Source organism: Ooceraea biroi, chromosome 5 (genome assembly GCF_003672135.1).
Source record: "Ooceraea biroi isolate clonal line C1 chromosome 5, Obir_v5.4, whole genome shotgun sequence".
NCBI classification, from domain to species: domain Eukaryota; kingdom Metazoa; phylum Arthropoda; class Insecta; order Hymenoptera; family Formicidae; genus Ooceraea; species Ooceraea biroi.
Genome location: NC_039510.1, coordinates 2,639,707 through 2,663,133, shown reverse-complemented (window position 1 = coordinate 2,663,133; position 23,427 = coordinate 2,639,707). Strand labels below are relative to the sequence as shown.

Sequence of the window (23,427 nt, the reverse complement as noted above, 5' to 3'; positions counted from 1 at the left end):
AAATTAAAAAGTCCTGTACCATTTTGCAAACAACCACGTAAAATTTCGAGTAATTAAGTAAAGAAAGTTCGCTAATTCAGCGGACGCGATTGGCAGCGAGGGAAGTAGGCATGAATGACGTAAAAAACTGCTAGCCGCGCGCGCGACGCGAGCGTATTTCTTAGAAGAACGCGATAGTAGCGAGTATCGGATTACAGCGGCAGGCGAGACGAGGCGTGGACAATAATTTCTCAGCGTCTCATTCATGTGCTCGTGTCGCCGAGAAAGTGTTGTCCACGCGTCGTCTCGCCTGCCGCTGTAATCCGATACTCGCTTATCGCGTCGCGCCCAACAACAAAAAGAAATACGTGACAACACTTTCTCGGCACCACGGCACATGAATGAGACGCTGAGAAATTATTGTCCACGCGTCTTCTCGCCTGCCGCTATAATCCGATACTCGTTGCCAATCGCGTCCGCTGAATTAGCGAACTTTCTTTACTTAATTACTCGAAATTTTACGTGGTTGTTTGCAAAATAGTACAGGACTTTTTAATTCAGTTTGACGAGATCTACTTGTGGGCGAGAGGTTTTTCGCCTTATGTCAGACACCCTGTATATGTAATGTTCACAAAACGCATTGTCCTCATGCACGTTAAGAAGAATTATATTATTAATTATTATATATTACGTTGGTTATATAATAAAGTTTGTATTGCAAAAAAACGAGTGATTTTCTATAAATACGTGCACTAATAATAAATTGCATTTTGCATTAATGATATTTTTAATCATAATTATGATGTATGGTATTTTTTTCTCTCGTCGAAAATAACGTCTCATAAAAAAAAGAAAAGACACACGCGCTTGTCATTTCAATAAAAAAGTTCCCAAGAACAATAATGATATCAGGAAGTTATCGCGAATTGTTAATGATGTCTTAAAATTTATTTTGTGTGACAAGCATTATCTCGCTAATTAAGTTTAATACCTGACAATTTACAGTTGAATATACGTGGCAATTGTTTTCTCCAAAGAAATGTATTCAAGCATTACCAAACAACGCTATGAACTTTTGTTGCAACCCAATATATCGTATTCTTTATTCTGAAATACTTCTGACAGTTACTACGCATCTTAGGTTTCTTATTTACCACATCTTTCATCAATATCGCTAGCCAGAGTTAGCCGTAAGCGCAATTAGAGCAACCTTGAAAATCAATCCTGTTTTTATGAATAATAAACATATTTATACTTAATCAAACTGTTGCTTGTTGGGTCATTAGTTACGCATATCTAGATATTTGTTCATATTTTTACATATTTAATAAGTAGCACTTACCTCGGCGAAAACGGCAGAACGACATCGCACCTTGGCATATTGGCACGTGGTTGATGACAACCACAATGTTTCTTGCTGCATTTTCCTGTCTAGAACGTAAAGCAAAACTAAAGACACATAATCTTTGTGTCCGTGACCGATAGATCTTATTAAAAACTTAATTTATTGTTGAGATACGATATATCGAAGCGGTCTCATTTCTCGCATTTCCATAAAGATAGATGCACGGTCATTCTCGTCGTTTGTATAATACTTTATTTATTTATATTAATTTACTTCCGCGCGCTTATTTGGTTTCGCGAGAGACACTGTGGATTTATTTTCTGAACCAGACAAAATCTAGATATAATTTATCATCAATTATAATATTGTAATGTATCATGATCGTGAGAAGATAAATATAAAAGATAGACATATGCGAGGAAGTGTTAATAAAATTTTTACTAATTTAATAAAATTTGTTTTTACATTATATAATGATGATATCTATTGACTTACTGTTAATTTAATTTTAGTGTTTGCTTAGAGTTACATTTAATATATGTAACGATGATTTCTATATTTTATTAAATCGAAGATGTATATATTGACAGACAATGAATCACGCGATACTTTCGCTAGAGAGTCACGTACAAGATGCTGAAGAAAAGATTTCAAGCGAGAGTTCTACGTCACATTTAGATCATTATCCACAATTTATCGTTAATTTTGCGAACGTTGCATAATTATTCAACGTGCTAGAAAATCGTATAGCTCGCCTCTTCAAAACATGAAATTGTTAACCAATTGATAAATTAACCGTTTATTAATTACATTTTTAAAACTTTTTCTAATAATAAATATTATATTGTGCTGATAAAAAAGTCTAATGACGTCAATTCGCAAAAACATTATTGCAAAAACAGCTTTATTATATTGTTGACTGACATCACTGGGATTTATCTCAGAAGATCTTAGTAATCGCACACGTATCATCTCATCAATGATCTCCGACCGATTAATGTTCGTGCTGAGTCACGACTAAAGGTCACCGATAAGTTGTTTTTTTAATGAAAGTATTAATTTTCTGTAATCCGAAATACAAAACGAATGTAATAAGCGGCGTTAAACTTCAACCTTTAAATAGTAGCACTGGTCAACGGAAAAGGAAAGTGACGGTAGAAGAAATCAGCCTACGGCTACGAACTCTTACTTTCTCGCTTCCGCTTTCCCCAAAGTCTCTTCTGATCTCGAAATCTGCCGCTGCATCTCCTACTGCATCGCTTATGATTAAGTAAATCTGTTTTAAATAATGCATTAAGTCATTACGAAATATCAGATATATTGAATAATAAAAACGCTATTATTTTAAAACTTTGTTTTAATATTATAAGATAAAATTTAATATATTTTAATATTATTTCCAGGATTATTTTAAATATTAATTAATATTAATAGCGAAATAAGTATTAATGATATTGTAAGAATATTTATTATATGATATTTGAATGCTACTTTATTATTTTATTATTCCAGAATAAGAAATCGATGTACAGTAACTAGTATGTTCTATTGCGTGTAATAATGATAGGTTTCTTCTTGGAATACTGTTTTATAGTACAATATGAGAGCAAAAATGTAATTACACGCTTGCACAAAGCAATAAAACCAGATACTTATAATACAAAGAAAATTATGAAATAGTGATAAGTAACAAGAAATATATAAGAAGTTGTATTGATGCATTGCTCGATGACTTTATAAAAGAGTAGTAAACAATTACTTGTTGCGAATAGCAATGGCTTACAATATTTATAACGCAATAATACTTGTAGTGTTGCAACACAAAAAATATAAGACGTAACGATTTTTAATTCGTACTTGATTCCAATGCTACGAGAATTATAATGATTACTTGCTACAATATTCAATATTCAAAATCCAAGTCTGATGTAAAAAATGCACAAACATCGTTTTCCTTGTTAACAATTCTTTATTGACATATATATATATATATATATGTAATATGATGGACTAATTTATTTCAGATGATTCATAATTGAAAATCTTGTGAGCATACGTTGTTTTCATGCGCAGTTCCATGCAAATTTGTACTCCTGTAACCTATATATAAAAAATAAGTTAATTAAATAATTAGTTCAATAATTTCACAAACAGAAACAAACAGAAAACAAATAATTCAATATTTAATTTATAAAAATATGATTTTTTTACTTGAAACGTATTTTGTATTAGAAAAATAAAAGTGATATTTATATATTCGCAGTATATTGAATAACTCGAATATCTCTCTATAGATTTATGATTGTATGGATTACCATCTATACACACGCGAGCGCGCGCGCGATGCAAGCGTGCGTATAAATTAGATATATTATATTATTATTTGTAACAATTAATTTACGAAATAAAATTACATTAATATCTAACATTTTTTATATATTGTTTTTTATTTCATTATGACACAACGAACAAAATTGTTCGAATAAGACTCGCGTGGCTCTCGCAAGAATCCAGAGTCCGCTGCTAATCTCTGATAAAAGAAATGTCGATTCATGTATCGATTATTAGTTTCAAGGTACAATTACATTAACATTTTACATTTCTCATAACTATAATAATTTATATAATTTTATTACAACGCAACGAACAAAATTGTTGTTCGAACAACACTCGCGACTCCGATTCACGAGTTCAGATAATCTCTGATAACAACGTCGATTCATGAATCGGTTATTATTTCCAAATGGAGGCGCGATTGCGTCTCACCAGTGCGACCAGACAAAGCGGACTTAACTCGCTCGCGCGGAGCTGAGAGAACTGAGGGCCGGTGGAGAGGATTGCAGCGGATCGCGTCGCACGAGCAACAGTAACCAACGCTCAGTCGCCAGCTGGTGGCCGACCAGGGCGGTCACGTGTGTCTGCGCGTCGCGTAACCACGTGCGTGTGTGTGTGTGCTCCGTCGGGGAAGCGGTGCATTCTCGGGGGCCTGTGCCCCAAAAATACCGTGGACCGCGCAACGCGCAACGACGCGCAGAAGTGCGCGGCCGAGTGCGGAGCGGTGATCGTCGCCGTCGTCGCCTACGTGGTTCTCGTGGCAATCTCGTGAGAGAATGGCCGTTGCTGGCTGGCAAAATTCGCTAATAGTACCCCCCCGGTAACCCCCCCGTTGCGTGGGAGCACAAAGGCAGGCGAAGAGGAAGAATGTCGTCGGTGTTCTCGAAGCTGATCGACGGCGCGTCCGCGCGCTACGGCGTGCGCCAGGAGACATTGACGCGTGGCGTCGCCGGAGCCGCCACGGCGCTCTACCTGCTCAAGCTCACGTACCCGCACATTGTCAGCCACGTTCTGAAGCGGTCGTCCAAAAAGAAGCATCACCATCCGGATCACAATGAGAACACCGTCCTCCCGAGAAACGAGGACAGGAGTCCCGACAAGGCGAAAAACAGTGCCGGGTCACCGAACGACGCAGGGAAGAACGGACTGTCGGTCGGACTGGACCGCAACTTCCTGCGACAGCTGATCATGCTGCTGAGGATCATGGTGCCGCGCTGGAGAAGCCGCGAGGCGGGCCTGCTGGCGTGCGCGACGCTGACGCTGCTGGCGAGGACCTTCCTCTCGGTGTACGTGGCCGAGCTGGAGGGCCAGATCGTCAAGAGGATCGTGCTGCGCGACGTGCGCGGCTTCGGGCTGATGCTCGCGCGATGGTTCGCCATCGCTCTGCCCGCGACCTTCGTCAACTCCGTGATCAGATACCTCGAGGGCCGACTGGCGCTTAGCTTTAGGTACGCTCCTGCGTGGGTCTTACGTCGTCTTCTTTGACATGGATGGGTGGATACCCACATCCGTCCTTTTCGGACGGTAGCGGCGACGGAAGCCCGCTACTCCGTACTCAGGCCTCCTGCGATGAATCACGGTTTAACTGTTGACTCTTAATTTCTTTTTTCGGTCGTTACTTTTACTTTTCTTCGGAGCCGGAATTTTGCTTTCGCATAATTATATAATTTGCTTATTCGTATATGCTTCGACGAGCTTGAAGAAAGAAATAAATAAAACAAACAAGCAGAAAATAGTACTGATTGTGAGACAAATGCTCTTCTATTCTCTTACATTTCTTTAATAAATATAAAATCAGAAAAAGAAGAAAAGTGCGATTGGCAAAATTACTAATATATAAATATTTATAAATTCTCGAATACGATTATTAAGGCAACAATTGACAACGAAAGTCTCAATTACGTTTCGATGTACTTTAGATTCTTTTCTCATTCTTAATGATGTAAAAGATAAATATTATTACATATAGATATCTATATGAATATCATTTGCACTCAAATTATAATCGATCTTTCTCTTGCTACGATTAGGAGATACTTTTGAATGATATTGAGATAAATATTACTGGTCAGTTCGCCGGGCTCGCAAGCTTCTAATTCCGCTACTGATAACATAACTGTACGATAACGTGAAGTGTACTTCGTCGTCGCACAGAAGATAATATGCCGCATATTCACATTCACTTAAAATTACAATTGTTAAATTGTCGTTTGATACTATATTCTTTTTTGTTGACTTGATATTATATTCCTCCATATTTTTTCAAATGATAATATAGTACACGAACAGAAAACATATAATAGTATTCAAGAAAAAGAAAATATCAATGAAAGAAGTTGAAATTTTATTCTAATGCGCATATTATATAAAATCACTAGATAAAATTTTATGAAATATTAAAATCATCTGCTTACGTGAAGAGAAAGCATATTTTACAAATATAAAATATGCTCTTAATTTTCTTTCACATAAAGCAATAATTTCCTTCTTATATACATTTTGCCGTATTATACATATATTAATACAAAATATTGCAAATATTTAAACTAGAGATTGACGCGTCAAGTAAGATATCTCGGATGAAGAAAGAAATGCAATTTTTCCATTGCGCAGGGAACGTCTGGTGAAGCACGCTTACAAGATGTACCTGAGTCAGCAAACTTATTATAGAGTATCAGCTTTAGATACGAGGCTCGGCGGTGCCGAGCAAAGACTGACGGATGACCTGTCCGAGCTAGCCAGTTCCGTAGCACATCTATACTCTAGTTTAACTAAACCGCTGCTAGACTGTGCCTTAGTTGGGATTGCGCTTATTTCATTCTCACATAAAATGGGGGCAAAAACAATACCAGGTAATTTATCAGGTAATATTATTTCCTGTCATTTTATACATCATTGTTATATTATTGTTGCTATTATTATAGGTATATTGTAATTTTTTATTTTTGTACGTTATATATCATATTATTATTATATAACATGTGTAATATATTTTAATATTTAATTGTATTAAATATTTAATTATACATGATATATTATCTCTTGAACTTTCTGGTTTTTATGTCATCATTATTGTTACCGTTATGTTGTTTACCTACAGGACCATTACTAGCAGCAGCAGTAATTACTTTAACTGGCCAAGTTTTACGTCTCGCATCGCCGAAATTTGGCCAATTAGTTGCGGAGGAAGCAACGCGGCGTGGAAAGTTGCGAGAAGCTCATGCCCGTATTAGCGCTCATGCTGAAGAAATCGCGTTCTACGGGGGCCATGATACCGAGCATCGCTATTTGAATACCGCTTATAAGTCTTTGGTGACACACTTGCAGCGTATCCTCGCCGTGAAGCTATGGTACGTGATGCTGGAGCAATTCCTCATGAAGTACGTGTGGTCCGGGACCGGGCTTTTCGTTATCGCCATGCCGTTGCTCTACAACACAACTGCGTCATCGAAAGGAACGATTAACTCAGACGGTGATGGTGTGTATAATGACGCAATTCTTAAACCGAAGATATCTCGTGTGTAAAAGAGTAACGTTGATAGTTGTTATCATTTATATCATGCAAACTGCCAGATATTCTCATGCAATAATAGAGCAATATAATTTTGATATCGCGTGCTTTAACGTCAACTAACTATCAGGTGGCGTGAGTGAGCGAACGAGATATCTGACTACTTCAAAAAACCTCTTAAGCTCCGGAGCGGATGCTGTCGAGCGACTGATGTCATCTTACAAAGTACCTAATTATATTATCTAATGCTGTCTAATATTCTATAATAATGTAAATACCAATGCAAATATCTAAAATTTAATATTTATAGGTCCTTTTAGGTCTGTTATGTATTTAATTTATTTAATTTATTTAATGCATGTATTTAATATATTTAATATATTAAATACATAATATGAAATATATAACGTAGGTGTTTAAGATACACGTCTAATTTCTGTCGATAAACAGGAATTAGTTGCCCTGGCCGGATACGCGGCGCGCGTTAGCGAAATGCTGGACGTTTTCAAGGATTCTGCGCTTTGTAAGTACAAGAGAAACGTCGTCAGTAGCAGTCCTTCGAAAACTCTTATGAACGGTAATGCACAACAATACGTAGAAAAAATCATTGAGTTCGATAATGGTACTCCAGTGATAAAAGGTAAATTAATTTTATTATAGACATTTGATCATTTTACATTATTTACTAGTTATTATATATATAACTTTGCTGTACATTTAACAGGAGTTGTCGAGGAAAGCACGGATGGCAGCATAAGTTTAGTTAACGTGCCGATTGTTACGCCTAATTGCGAGATTATCGTGCATAGTTTAACAATCAACGTAAGCTGATATTATCTAATTATCTAAGTATCTTATTACATATATTACTCATAAATAATTGCACTAATTTCTAATGCCGAGGACTTTAAAAAACACATGCATTTAATGAAAACCTACAGTTTTTGGTCTCATTATGTTCCATCAAAAAGTAGATACATTTTATTTTTATTTTACTATATCTCCTATGTATTATCGTATACTCGTATCTTTACTCAAAATTACAATTTACAGATAAAACCAGGTGACCATCTCCTGATCACCGGGCCAAACGGCTGCGGCAAGAGCTCCCTCTTCCGCATTATATCCGGTCTTTGGCCTGTTTATGACGGAACTCTCATCAGACCAGCGGAGAGGAGTTCCTTTGAACATGGTAGGCCCGCACTATTCTATATCCCACAGAAGCCCTACATGACCGTAGGTTGTCTTCGAGACCAGATCATCTATCCGTCACACACGAGGTGAACATGTCTTGTTAATTAAATTTTTAATATTGCAAAATATGAGTTGAGAAAGGAGTCCAGGAAGAGAACGAGAGACATCAAGTTCCCGTTGTTGTTGCAGACGGGAAAACTACTCGGATGAAGAACTCCTGCAGTTGTTGGACGACGTGGACTTGCGAAGTATCGTGGAAAGAGAACCGGAAGGTTTCGACGCCCTTGGAGACTGGGACTCGACTCTGTCGGGTGGCGAGAAACAACGACTCGCCATGACTCGTCTGTTCTATCATGCCCCGCAGTACGCTTTGTTAGACGAGTGCACGAGCGCCGTCAGCCTCGAAGCTGAAGGGATAATGTACGAAACCGCAAAGAAGAAGGGCATCACCCTGTTAACTATCACTCACCGAGTGGCGTCACTCGCCAAGTATCACAAGCTGTTGCTGAGATTTGACGGAGAGGGCGGGTGGACCTTTGGACCGCTCGACATAGATGGGTTATCAATATCATCGAGTCGGGAAGTAAATAAAGAAGAGGAAGAGTGCGAAGAGGCGAAAACAATCCACTATCAAATGCTACATGTATGTCGAAACGCAGATTTCGTCACGTGCGACTCACGTGTTACGCATGAAGAGTTCATTGCGCTTAAAAAAAATTCATCCAATGAATCATCCAAGATAAATAACGTGCAATTAGTGCCAATTGTAGAGACAATTGTCTTTAAACTTTAAAATTATTTTAGGATTATTTTTAACCTTTTATATAAATTCCTTAGACATATATCGTCTAAATGATGGAATTTTTATAGAAAGTAGATACTTGCATTTTGCATATTTAAAACTCTTCATGCTTGATACAGAAATTTCAATTTCTGATATTTTTAATATATATAAATCATGTTTTCAATCGTTTACTCGCGTTAATAAATATTCTTCTTTTTAATTTTTAGGAATTGCGTGATATACATCCTGGGGACACTTACGTAGGAATTAGTTGAAAATTCTGCACTCTATGGGATTTTATAATATATAAAAGATATTATAGATATCTTTATATACATATAGGCAACAATACAAATACGAAATATATCCTTATATTACATCTCGTATCTGTTTCATATACAGAATAGCATACGTTTTCTGTTATCCTATCGCATATTCTGTATTACATAAAATATGAAACAGATACGAGAGATATATTATAATACAAAATAATAAATAGATAAATTATCGTGTACATACATTTTAGGGTTGCGGACCATACAAGAAGCTTGGAAATTAATTGTATACAAGTTTTTAGAAAAAAATGTATGCAATGGACATTGACAGTAAATTCTTTAAACAGAAAGCATCATAGTCATACAGGAAAGACGCTTACATCGACTTTCCGTCAGCTCTGACAATACTACAAACTATTTATACACTTTGTTGAATAATAAAATAAGAGAAATATGTATTGTGATAAAAAAAAATTTTTTTGAAAAAAACTTATTCACCAAGGAAAGAAAGAAATAAAATGCTATAAAACTATTATGTACCGAATATTTTATCTGTTATATATGAAAATATTCTCGAAGAATGCGTTAAACTTTTATTTTCTATCGATTTTATAATAAAGTTTAAGAATATTATTATACATATTTATCAAGAATAAAAAAGAATTAGATATATCATAATTATAAATTATAATATCATAAATTATAAAAGTCTGATCTATTTTAATAGGTTTTGATGATAATTTATGATGATACATTATAAAATATAAAATTATATAAAATTATTGATAAATGAATAAATAAATAAAGTTTCCCTTTTTATCTCCTTTTTATCGCTTTTGTATCCTTGTTTTATTTAGAATGCAGTAAAGCAACGTTCCTTAATTGTACAATTAATTTTATAATTAATTCTATTATAATTTATATTTATATTTATGTTATACAATATTCATTCGCGCTTTAGTTTTCTTCTGCTCTTCTTTTTGTTTTTATATTCTCTATTAATTTCTCGAATTCTACTGAGCTGTTACTCTCTCTTCAATTCTTGTTCAGGTTTTGCATACAAAAAGTTGCTTTTTGATTCTTTATAACGCTTTAAATTAGGATAAATCCAAAAATAGAGACGATACATATTTATCGATTTTTGATACAATGCAAATTATGCAATACAAAAAATATAAATCTTATTATATTTTGTCAGACTGGAGAGATCATCGAAATTGTAATAATAGAATTTTATTCAATTGATATAAAGTTTTATTATTTCTACAAAATATCACGAAATTATAACATCCTCATTAGTTTCATCATTACCTGTTACAGTACTGTGACTCTAGCATCATTATTAAATCATTATCAAAATATTCAAACTAATTTTAAATATTCAAGATTATCTGAGATTGTTCTTGTTTTCTACATAAACTTCAATGAATAAAATAATAAAGAAAAGGAAAGAGGTTCTCTTTATCCTATTTGGCTACTCAGGAAAGAGTTTTTCATCAACGTTAATTAATAAAGCTGCAGCTGCAACTGTTCGCGCCTTAATTTGTGTTCGCCAGCGTAAAAATTCAATTATGTATATTTCTTTGTTTTGAAAGCACAGAGTAGCAAGGCGACAGCGGTGGTAGCGAGGAGTGGCAGCAACAGCAGGGGTGGGAAGACCCGCAATTCCCGATGAGCTTACCTCCGGGAAACCTCGCAAACGCCAAACGTCGATACGCCAGCTCTCGGACCGGCAGCAGCCATCTTGGAGGGTTGTATGTTCCTCCTCTGTCAGCTCTTACGAATTAATGCTCTAAAGCAATTTCGGTATTGTCGACCTAGTACGCAGTAGAATCATGCTAAATGACTAGTAACTACTCGATTAAAATAAACTTACGAATCAAGTAAAAATCTGATTTTGAAAACAATATTTTAGAAAAATTAGATCATGTGGTGCTAAAAATATTTTTCAAACGTAATTTTATAATCTTTTAATTTATAATTGCCATAATTTTAATGTACATGCAATACAAAACAGCGGGCAATCTTTTAAAATAAGCTCTAGATCAAAGGATACATACATACGTGATGAGATAAATGATTTGCTGGCTCTGTGAAGCACCCTGTACTCTGCTATGTTCCATAAATCGGCGTCCTGTTACGGCCATTCACAATTGAGTGATTAAGCCGCATCAGGAGATGACAGCGGCGGCGTAATCGTCCATGATTAAAAATCCAGTTTGACTTGGCGAGCTATCGCTTAATGTCTCTTTCTAATCTCGGTTAGGTGATTGTGTATTATCTCCGTGCGGCTACGGTAAACATTTTAATCATGGTTACTTAATTACATTTGTGGCGTGTCCAAGTTTCTCGTATCGAGGGGTCGTCTCATCTCCGATACTATCTATCCTATCTTCCATCTTCACGAGGAAACTCTATCGATAGTTTGGTGATTACTTCGTTAGATCTCTAACAATAAATCTCGTAAAGCAAAGTTATTTTTTACAATTGCACTTCAATCCATATTTTCTTTTACCTCTGTAATTTTGCTTATTCACATGAATAATATTTTGATATGCTTTTATTTTTAATTTGCAGTATGTAATACTTTGTTACTTTGTTGCTCCGAACACTTGTCACAATCTTGCTTTGTATAAATAACATTAATCTTTAAATTGTTATTAAAATAACAGAAAGAACTCTGCTATATTGATTATATCTCCTCTGTGATAATTATATTACTGATCATTAAGAATTAATAATAGCACAAGAAGCAGATTATTAATTATATCAGAATTAAATAATATCTATTACAAAATAATAAAACGTTATTAATTACATTATAATTATTAAAGATGTAACATTTTATTATATATCTTCTACCTCGAAAATTCGATTTCTCATCATCAAAAGCCCTTATCACTTCGGCTCTCAATGAGACAGGAGATTGTGGCTTTATTAGATACTTAAGTGTGATCGCTTCACAGACGCGGTGTGCACGAACCGCGTGCGGTCGGCTGGCACGCGCCGCATGTAATTCAATCGGCTATTCGAACGAACCGTCTATGGTGGGATCAAAGAAGGTGGACGGTGGACGTATCCTAATCCCAGGGAAACGGTTGGTTACGATGTGTATAATCACCTTGACAACGATTCTCGACTTATTTTTTTAGCTGTCCGCTCGTACGGGCAGATGTGTCGTTCAACGTAGCCGCTTCATCGCCAACCCTTTCTTCAAATGAAAAACGTGGAGACGCGCGTCAGTCTTAAGGCATCGTTATTCTTGACTTAATTTTTCATCAACCAGTTTACGGTCATTATTGTCAGTCGTTGAGAAGTATTTAAAATATAATAAAATACAAAAGCAACGTGTGATATTATAATTCATATGTAATAAGTTACAGTAGTAATAAAAATGCCAAATAAGATTCTTGATGTAGATAGTAGATGCTGTCTGTCTCAATTGTACCTGCCGAGGATTCTACAACGTGTCTGTGATCGCGTGCAATCAGGTAGAAGGCATTTGTCCTGCTGAATTTGAATTTCGCACGCTTATATGTGCACACGTGGTCGTGATAAAAAGGAAGCGCGTGCAGGGTTGAGGGCGATTATTTGCACGATTTTCATCGGCCGAATTAATCGCCTCTTTGATTTCGCGGTCGCGAGCAAACACAGGTGCGTGAAAACCAGCTCGTATCGTACTTACCGCTGGTTTCACCCGCTGTACCAGTATTCTACGGATTCGCAATTCGGATAAGGGGGCGAGAAGGGACGAATAGAGGCTGACTAACCGTTTGAGAAGAGAACCCGCGAACTCCGCTTTCAATGAAACGTTTTAATGAGATTGGGGAGCATGTGCATGTAGGAGAGATTTAATGCATAAAATTAATAATGTTTTACTTAAAGTGAAAAGAATCATTTTCGAAATCAGTTAAGAGAAAAGGACGTTACTACTAGATATAATGACTCTTTTTATTGTCTTCTGATATTGGTTCAATATCTGTAATCTTCTAATCTTCTTTACTCGATAATTTTGGTGTTAGTTCGTTTTTTATGTTTTTTCGATTTAATCCTGCAATTTATTTGAAATAATTAAATTTCTATAATTTTTTATTAATACCAATGAGCTAACTGAAATTCTTGTAATTTCTATTTAATTTTATAATGTTTGTTTTCTTAACTTTTTATTTTTTCAATTTTATATTATAATTTTTACAATTTAGGTTTTTATTGTTTTAGTTTTTCTAAAATCTCTAAGTGCATGATACTTAATTCTTTAATTTTTAAGTTGTTCAGTATATTGTATATTCGCTGTTAATTAAACTGGAATCCTTAGTGTATCCGAAAGAAAAGAGAGTAGTGCATCCGAAAGAAAAGAGTGTAGTGCATCCGAAAGAAAAGAAGAACAGTTTTCTACGAAGCTCTGTGAAAATACCATAAGTCCAATCGGCTGGAAGTGTAAACCAATACTTAGGTTGTACACGCGGTGTCTCATGGGATCTGAAACCATCTATGCGATCCGTTCCTTCTGCGTTTTTGCTCTGTCCTTTTCGTAATCCTAATTATACTTATAAGATAACGCAATTGTAACATAACACATACAACTTTATTAATGAATTATATTAAAGATAACACTTGTTTAAAATAAATTTACACACAGGAATGCATTATATCTTTGTATGTATAAAACACTTAAATCGCATGAAGCGTTCTTGATTTTTACTGCTAGTTATTCAAAAGTTATTTTAGGTATTTTCTGGATATTTATATTGCAAAACGATTCTAAACTTTTATTTAATTAAAGTTAATTAAAAAAGGTATCAGCCATTAAGTGTGTGTGTGTGTGCAAGATATTCTATATACACCATTAACTAATATCGGAAGAGCCGAAAACATGATCCTTGTTCTCCTCGACACCTTTTCGCCGACACGATGATATTCAGTAGTGGTGATGGTACGTTGTGCTCGTGTGGTTCACTTCCTCTTCCTGTGTCCGCATATCGGAATTGAGCAGTCAAGTGTCCGGTCTATATTTTATCCTCCGCATTCGGTATTTGCAATGTGATGTGGATATTCGATAGTCGGACGCACATCCACCAAGAATGCGTTGAAAATGTGTATATGACAAAAGCATGAATTAACAATAAATTCAAGAATAAAAAAATATATATATTTTAATGTAATATATTATTTCTAATCATACAAAAAATTCAAATTCGTACAAACATGCACTTTTTCCTATGCTCCTACGTTTTTGTCTTAATTTCTTTGCTGCATGAAATTTTGTGTTACAAAATGATATTTTTTATTATTCTAAAATTGTACTGATATATTGCTACATCCACCTACATGTTAAGAACAACTTTTATTTCGAACGGAATTAATTTTATTAATTCTTCCTCTCTCATACAGATCCTATCCGTATGCCGCAACGTGTATTTTCGCAGCCGGGCTCACTGTTGACTGGTCAATAATCCACGAAAAGGAAGGCATTACAAGCCAATGATCTCGAGAGGGGTATCGGAGAGCAGGACCACCATGATCGTGGTAATGGTATCTCAAGAAAATATAATACCCCCATTCCAGCCAACTAGGATATATCATCGATATAGCTATAGTACGACGAAGATCGCCGATCGCCGATCATCGCCGAATGAGCGATTAGTATCCTGTGTCATCATCGGCGTCAACATCGCATAACGCATATTTCCTGACATGCAACGTTAGCGGTACTAAGATCAAACACAATTTTAAGAGCTATTTTTTACTAGAAGACTTAAGAAAAAAATTAATTAATTACATAAAGTATCGACAATTAATTAACTATCTGTCTCTAAAAAAATAGAAAAAAGAAACTTTCTATTTCTTGTAATATTTCGCATTCTTATGTTTTACTTTTATTGCCGTTTCTCGCTTTCAATAAAATATGATGCTTCTTACAATTAGTATTGCTTTTACCTCCAAAACAGCGAAAAATATACCACGTCGCTTGTCACTTCGCGTGTCTCTTTTACGCAAATAAGGGTAACATAAGATCCGGTGACAATATGTGATATATCGGTTGGCAGAGGAAGAAGCGACGAAGAAAGGAGGAGAAGGGGAGAGAAAGAGAGAGAAAGTGAAGAGAGAGAGAGAAAGAGCGCAAAACGGAGGGAAGGAAAAAAGGGATACACGGAACGGTGGAGTGGGGTCGGATGGTACGTACGTAGTCAGTGAACCGCTTCAGGGGGTGAGAGAGTGGGTGGCAGATAGGTGGTAGATCGCTAGTTAGCTAAGAGACATTGACATGCCATCCCGCCAGCATGGCAGTTACTGTCTCCAAGAGAGTTGCACGCTGTCGCGTTCGAGTGCGATCGCCCAAAGTTTATTTAATTGAAAGTTAAAACGATTCCAAGTGCAAGAGACCCTTTACATCGGATTATCAAGTTCGACCGGATAATATCGTTGAGAAATCATGCAAAAATAATTCGGCAAAATAGTTTACCTCGTCCGAAGTTAAGCAGTTTGCACTTATATCCGAAACAGTGAGACGCTTCGATCGGAAAATGCGAAGAACAAGAATCTGGCAGCGTGATTGCGCGCACGTGATGGTATAAGTTATAATTCGAACTGTACAAGATTGAAGCTGCGCTCAGAAGATCAGAAGACCGCGAAAGAAGTTGCAGAAGTTTGTGAAACGTACGGGCTGATATTTTGACGCGTGACAGTGCGGAAAAGTCGCCCGCAAACTTCTCACTTGTTCCATTAAGTGTTATTGCGTTGTATAACAATGACATGGTTTGATACGGTTGAATCGGATAGGATAATGGCGTAGGAGCAACAACGAAAGTGTTCCTTTGGCAGTTGAAGGAGAGTGAAATAGTCGTCGGATCTAGGAAGAAAGATTCTGCCAGGCGAAGGGTACCGGGTGCAAGGATCATATGAGAAGATGGAGGCATGGCGGCTCTGTGAATGGGAATATCCGACGACAGATTTTCTGCAGAAGCCTCTAGCGGAGACCAGCAGGTCTTCCAAGCCATAAAGGTACGTCTAAACGCGTGGCGAGCCGTATGCACGTGCATTTTCCTTCTTTATTCGGTCATTCATAAAAAGTCATTCATATCGATTCATCTCGCCACTTCTCATGTTCAGCAGCTACGTGACACGTTAACAATATTTATGCTAGATGCAGTACAGGTTTCTTTAACTCTTTACCAGGCGGAAATTCGTTGTATCTATCTTTGACAGGATTTCTATGTAAAATATGTCCCCATAAGCGTAATTGGTAACACCATTACACAAAAGCAGAAATGCAGATACAAAAGAACAACTGAAGGCACATCCATCTTATTTTCGAAGCTTTATTGCTTTACAGAAAACAAATAATTTAAACTTTTGGATCCATGTAAATCTTCTTATCTTTTTATAATCAAATCAATATTCTCATCCAGTAAAAAGATCATAATGTTATGTTGTAGAATGCAGCTTTAATGTTATGTAAACAGCTTAAACTCATCTATCTATCTATCTCTAATAGTATTTTTATAAAATATATTTTTCAGATTGGAAAAGTTTCGTGTTACCTGAAAAAATAAAACTCCACTTATTTGTACGATACCATTATATTCACCATATTTCCATGCACGTATTTTTGATTTTAAAATATAAAAATGAATGTTCTCTCTCAGTAGAATAGCCATGATATGTTTAAATCAATTTCAACTCTTGATAAATCTCAGTTCCATAGAAAAGGATTTCGGCAGCAGTACCAACTAACAATAAATTCACACTGCATTTATTATTATGCGTATAAAATAAAATTGGTATCTGGGTTACATAACAGTACACTGAAAATATTTCTTAACCACTCATTCACTTTCACGTCTGCCCTGTATGTCGCAAAAATACAGTATCGATGATGAGCTACGACTCGCGGTGAAGCTGCGCGCGGTTACCAGGACGACCGGAGAGGGCTGGACCAGCGACGGCACGTCTCCATAGAGAGAAAAGGCGAGTGGGATCTAGCCGAGGGTTGTGAGAGAAGGGGCGGTACAGGGGTGTGCATCCAGGGGATAGGTTGCTATCGGCAATTTCGCAGAGATGGAGTTTCTGCAGAATCATCACGCGGTCAACACCTCGGAGTCGCCGTACACCCTCAGCACAGGTGAGGCCTGAAATTTTCTTTGCAATAAATCGCAAAATTAGGTAACGACGACGTCGGATTACAAACTGAAATGCTTATCTATTTATTTGCTATTTATTAGCTTCCCTCTCCCCCTCCCCCCTCCCTCCCTCTCACTTCCTTTCTGAATACGTGCGTGCGATTTATTAAATTGTAGTACTATAATTGGGAATGTGTGTGTGTGTGTGTGTGTGTGTGTGTGTGAGAGAGAGAGAGAGAGAGAGAGCGTGCGATGATAAAAAATATGTTAATATCAAGTTTATGCGGGTGTCATTGTTTACTTTGCACAATCTAAACTATATCATATTTTCCAATATCATTGACATATTCAACATCAGTCATATTATTACTTGTCTCTCAGATATCCTGACTTTATTAATTAAAAAGAGAATTTTTATAAAAGTTCAAGAAATTCTTCTGCTTCTTTATAAAGAGTAAAGAAATTATTCTTTTAAATATTTAGCAGAATATCTCTTCTCTCTCATTTCCTTGTTTCTCTATTTTTTTGTCTCCTATCTCTGCATGTTTATCTATAATATTATTGATCTATTATTAATATTATTAATAATTTTCACACAATATTCTGCTAAAAAGATTTCTTTCATAAAATTTATGAATTAGATCACTAAAACAGATTGAACTTGCAGGTTCTGTGGGCAGCATCGAGGCTACGATACCACCCGGCTTCTGCTCTGGACCACTGGGCGTCCTCTCAGGCGACGATACTCTGTCAATAGATCATCAAACCGAGGAGGCGGCCGTTCTTGGAGCTGCTTTGCAAGGTACACTACGTCTGCAGGATCTGCAGAGTTCTCCGGATGACATCACCGCCGATCAGAATCAACACTTGTCAACTTCCGGCCAGACTGTGAGCGAGTTTGGTGCCAGTTTTTGGGTTGATGACATGGCGGGCTTTCCTTTACCTCCGTTAGACCTGGACCCGCTGCCTTCCGGATTATTTAGTCCTTGCTCGGGAACCTATAAGTGAGTTAATCGTTCTTCTTCTTCTTCTTTTCTTTTTTTTCTCAGAATCTGTGCTTCTTTTTATTTTTAATGTCTATTAAAAATATTTAATAGATTTTTAATATCTACTATGCAATATTTTAACTGTTATTAATATTATATACATAAATGTTATTTATGTAATACCGGAATATTATTTATATTATATTTTATATGAATATTTATTTTATACTTTATAATTATTATATTATATCTAGACTTATAATAGATTTGTAATATCTCCTAAATCTCTTCTAAAGAAATTTTTCGTCATACACTACCCCTTTACGCAAATATGTGTATGGCACATCTTTATAAACACAAGTATTTTTACAAGTATAATTTCACGTACAACCTTAACTTTCGATTCATAAATTCGACGATTCGATGGAATCCATAAAATTCAAGGTTTCTTCCAGTTGGGGCTGCTCGCGGGGAGAATGCATGCCAAGGGCGAGCAATGGCACGAATGGCGAGGGCGTCGCCGACGTTCTTTTATCTTTAAAACATGCTGTGGTGCATCCCGGAAGCCCGACAGCTGGATATTACCCCACTGGAACCGGAACCACCGCGGGCCATCACTATTCGCAGGATTATGTGCAAAATCTAGGCCCATCAGTTCCAGGTCCAGGACACTACGCTTCCGCACCTGCCATGTCTGTCAATGTGTCGATGAACATGACCATGAACATGAATATGCACTCTGGGTAAAGATTCTTATTTTATACTCTTCTCCTTTATTTTTATAAAGCAGTCTCTTGTTTTCTAAAAAACAAGTAAATTAAATAAAAGCAAAAGAATAAAATTGAATAAGAAAGTAAAAGATAAGAGAAAAAGAGAATTAAAGATAGAGATTTGTCCTATCAATTAAATCTAATAATTATTTACCATTTTTATATAATACATTTATTCTATAAAACAATATTTAGAATCTTTAGATAAAGAACCAGAATTAATCATTTCTGTCTCCATATGACAGTTGACAGTTTATTAATCAAATAAATTCATTAAAAAAAATTGGTATTTTACGCGAAAAATGTGAAAAAGCTGAGGACTCAAGTTAAAAGAATTTCCTATCTCAATTTCCGCCTCTGATATCGTTTTCGAAACTGCCCGACTCTCATACCGGGTATTCATCCCCTGCAGTCGCCGCCATCATGCTTCCTCCCCTAATCTACTGCAAAGTGCTGCTATTTGATCCTACCTTTGCGATATTTTCGTATGTGTTAGGTACGAGCAGAATTATTCGTCGGCGTGGGGCGTGGAGCCGCTTCTAAGTCCCGCCCCTCAGTACAATCCAGTGGAGGCTGCGGCGCAAACCGCGAGGGTGAATCAGGGCGTGTCGACCAATAGCGGCCTGATCGGCCACCCACATTCGCACCCCCAGCCGCACCACGCTGCCGGCCGTTTGCAGCTCGGAAGTGAACACGCGATCTGCGTAAGTACCGTAGGCCCGACGCCCACGGGAACTATCACCCCCGAAGACAATGGCAGGCCCAATCTCTGCAGGATATGCGGCAAGTCGTACGCCAGGCCCAGCACCCTCAAAACTCACTTACGCACTCACTCGGGGGAGAAGCCATTCAGGTAAAGTTGTTGCCAGAAGAAAGATTTTGTTTTATCTATCATGTCCATTTTCTGGCCAAGTATTATATTTGCTTCATTTCTCTGTAGGTGTCCCGCGTGCTCGAAGGCGTTCAGTCAAGCTGCGAATCTAACGGCACATGCGAGAACGCATTCTGGCGAGAAACCCTTCCGATGTCCCGTATGTGATAGGAGATTTTCGCAGAGTAGCTCGGTCACCACGCATATGAGGACGCACTCGGGAGAACGACCTTATAGGTACGTCTGTTCTCCAAATCTATTCTTCAAAAATGATGAGAAGAAAGATTCGGAAGTATTCTGTATTTTGTAATATTAAGTATTACCCTGTACGTTTAAACAACTTTAACATTTCATTAAAATAAGAAATAATTTTAAGTTCCTTTTACTTTTTATTTTGACATAGTACGTATAGCCCATGATACAAATTTTTTGAATAATCTAACACTTTAATAATTTCATTAATGAAAAGATAGTAAATCTTAAAGAATCGATAAGAGATTGCAGTTTTAGGTTTAGAGCTATTATATTAAAATTATTCTAGATTATCTATTTTTGAAAATTTCTTGTTCCAGATGTCGGTGTTGCAAAAAGGCGTTTTCCGACAGCTCGACACTTACCAAACACCTGCGAATTCACTCCGGTGAGAAACCGTATCAATGTAAGTTATGTCTGCTTAGATTTAGTCAAAGCGGTAATCTCAATAGGCACATGAGAGTTCACGGAGGTTCCCTGACGTGACACAATTTATCAGCAACAATCGAGTCCGCAATGATAATTGACAGCCAGGTGCCCAGGTGCTGCCGAATACCTGTGATTCAATTAGGAACTAACTCGTCAGAAAAATAAAACGCAGAAGCGAAAAGCGAAATCCGGTAAAAGCGTAATTCATTTTAAAAATTTTAAATGCTGCTATAAAATTTATTAATTGAAATATAATCACGTATATGCATGAAATGACTTTACATGAATTTTAAAGGGAACTACTGTAAATCAGGAATGTTTTCACGTGTCTGAATGATTCCACGTTTTGTCATTTGTTTTATTACGAATGTGTAAATACAAATATGTATAAATATAAATACATACGCGTGAATTTGATTACCTATGCTCTAAATTTTATTTTTTAGCCATCATAACGTATTGGCATAGTATTTGCACTTATTAAACAAATTGCCTGGATTATTAAAAAATATATCTTCCCTTCTTTCGAGATTAAAAATTTTATTTTTCAATACAGTTGCACTGGAATATTCCGCATATTGAGAGGTTTAATCAAACAAATGACAAAAACAGAATTAGTCCGCTCAAAAACATTTCCGAATATATTCATAAGAGCTCCTCAGGTGCCATTTACTAATGCAACACAAACACTGTTTATATGATAAATTATTCAAACTCAAACTATTCGTGAATTATTAATCATGATTAATATAGCGAATCGCTTTGTACGCTTTCAATCGCTAATTTATATTTGATTGTACATGATGCTGCAAATATATGTATACAGATCAGGGTGAATCGGAATATGTGTCAGGAATACATGGCGTATTAAACACAACAAATCGATTATTGTACAAATATTGTATTTATTATAATAATTATTAATTATAATATTAATGTTGCTCGTTTTATCTCGACACCACCTTCTCTCTCAGTTATTTAGTCTATCGTCATCAGGTGTGTTAAATGCCCCTTCTTCCTTTTCGTGAGTGCGGTACATTTCTTTTCGTTTTCTGCTTTCTCTTACAGTCGCAATGAATAAAGATGTGTGGATGTGGTGCTGCCGATTTTTCTCTTGTCGAAAAACGCAAGGAAAACGCAAAAAGTGAAAAAAAGAAGAAACAAATATTACAGAATATCTTAATTATTCTATCTACACAAGTATATCCGCACAACAAATCATTAATTAAAAACTGATTAATTAAACAAAATGTTGAAGCGATCTCTCTCTCTCTTTCTCATTCACTCTCATTCTCACTCCCTCTTTCTTTCTCCCTCGCAGTCCTCTCTCTTTTTTCTAATTCCACAACAAAAGTATCTTTTTTTCTCTTTTTATCTCTCTTAAAGAAGAAATATTTGAATTATATTCCTGTTACACTTGTGGGAACTTGCACGCATACACACACGCGCGCGCGCGCGTGCGCATACAGAGAGACACGCGCATGCATACATTTCTCCTCGCACTTAACATTACGCGTAAGTGAGAACAATTCTCGCTGTAGTTTATTCAAGTAGCTTCATTCTTTCTATCTTTCTCTCTCTCTTTCGTTTTTCTCTCATTTTCTCTCTCATCTCTTCCTTTCCATTTCTTCTCTCTTGTGTTCGTTCAATACACGCGCACACACGCACGCAGAACACACACACACACACACACACACACACACACACGCACGCACGCACGCACGCACGCACGCACGCACGCACGCACGCACGCACGCACGCACGCACGCACGCACGCACGCACGCATTCATACATCTATTATATATATTTATATATATAAGCAATAATATTTTTGCAAAAAAAATATGTATAATATTTCCCTACGTTATATTAATACAGCTACACCAAGACGAGCTGATTTTTCTTCTCCTCTCCTTCTTCTAAAGAATAACAAACTTTTAATAAAATACCTCGTCATGCAGCATATCTCGTATATTTTTTTATGTACGTAGCATAGTTCTTAGTTAAAAACGGATGAATGCCATTCTCTCTTTTATGCGCAGTGTATGTATAAATGTATATTTACTGTGATGTTTCGTGTTTCTCCTTCTTCTGTATGTTGTATTCTCTTTCTCGTTTCTTCCTATTATTTTATATTATCTCTTTTTATCTCTCTCCACTCTCCCTTTCTCTCTCCCTTTCTCTCTCTCTCTCTCTCTCTCTCTCTCTCCTCCTTTAATTTCTAAAATCTCAGATTTTTTAAATTAAAATTGGAATACTTTTTCTTGAGTTTTCTTACAGAAAGACAAAGACTCAGATGTTTGCGAGATGCTTCAGGGAAACTTCCATAAATACCGAACTCAGTCTATTTTCTTTTGCATTTTCAGAGATTTTAACCCATTAAAAGCCACATCATGAAAAATCAAGAACTGTAACATAAAAAACAATGATTTGTTAGAAAATATCAACACAAGTATTATAAGTCCGGCACCAAGATTTGTGACTTATACTGTTCTACATATTATATCGAGTAAAACGCAAGAAACATATTTTATTTGTAAAACTTTATTTCTAATTACTAAAATTTATTTGTTCAC

General features: G+C 36.3%; 2 protein-coding genes and 1 long non-coding RNA gene across 4 annotated transcripts; all 3 read left to right on the top strand.

Moving 5' to 3' along the window:
* The first annotated feature begins 1,912 nt into the window (after positions 1 to 1,912).
* LOC113561965 lies at positions 1,913 to 3,174 on the top strand. Its single transcript, XR_003406536.1, has 2 exons — positions 1,913 to 2,594; positions 2,837 to 3,174. It is a non-coding gene; the product is annotated as an uncharacterized LOC113561965 (long non-coding RNA).
* Positions 3,175 to 4,185: 1,011 nt separating this feature from the next.
* Positions 4,186 to 9,923, top strand: LOC105287751 (ATP-binding cassette sub-family D member 1). Of its 2 annotated transcripts, none has more exons than XM_011353506.3 (9): positions 4,186 to 5,106; positions 6,272 to 6,510; positions 6,759 to 7,136; positions 7,300 to 7,394; positions 7,620 to 7,809; positions 7,894 to 7,991; positions 8,223 to 8,449; positions 8,553 to 9,006; positions 9,375 to 9,923. In XM_011353506.3, exons 1-9 carry the CDS (start codon positions 4,526 to 4,528, stop codon positions 9,420 to 9,422), a joined length of 2,310 nt encoding a protein of 769 aa, XP_011351808.1. In that variant the 5' UTR covers positions 4,186 to 4,525; the 3' UTR covers positions 9,423 to 9,923. The 2 variants fall into 2 exon arrangements, with proteins under 2 accessions (XP_011351808.1, XP_011351807.1); XM_011353505.3 differs by having other exon boundaries at positions 6,272 to 6,522.
* A 6,744-nt stretch (positions 9,924 to 16,667) lies between these two features.
* On the top strand, positions 16,668 to 22,068 carry LOC105287752 (protein glass). The gene is made up of 6 exons (XM_020034406.2): positions 16,668 to 17,544; positions 18,210 to 18,546; positions 18,984 to 19,271; positions 19,795 to 20,151; positions 20,239 to 20,406; positions 20,742 to 22,068. Exons 1-6 carry the CDS (start codon positions 17,481 to 17,483, stop codon positions 20,905 to 20,907), a joined length of 1,380 nt encoding a protein of 459 aa, XP_019889965.1. The 5' UTR covers positions 16,668 to 17,480; the 3' UTR covers positions 20,908 to 22,068.
* Positions 22,069 to 23,427: the final 1,359 nt, after the last annotated feature.

Coding starts and splice junctions, on each gene's coding strand:
- LOC105287752 (XM_020034406.2), top strand. CDS start 17,481: ATGGAGTTTCTGCAGAATCATCACGCGGTCAACACCTCGGAGTCGCCG. Junction 19,272..19,794: donor AACATGAATATGCACTCTGG/GTAAAGATTCTT, acceptor CGTATGTGTTAG/GTACGAGCAGAATTATTCGT. Junction 20,152..20,238: donor TCGGGGGAGAAGCCATTCAG/GTAAAGTTGTTG, acceptor ATTTCTCTGTAG/GTGTCCCGCGTGCTCGAAGG.
- LOC105287751 (XM_011353505.3), top strand. CDS start 4,526: ATGTCGTCGGTGTTCTCGAAGCTGATCGACGGCGCGTCCGCGCGCTAC. Junction 6,523..6,758: donor AATACCAGGTAATTTATCAG/GTAATATTATTT, acceptor GTTTACCTACAG/GACCATTACTAGCAGCAGCA. Junction 7,992..8,222: donor TGCATAGTTTAACAATCAAC/GTAAGCTGATAT, acceptor TACAATTTACAG/ATAAAACCAGGTGACCATCT.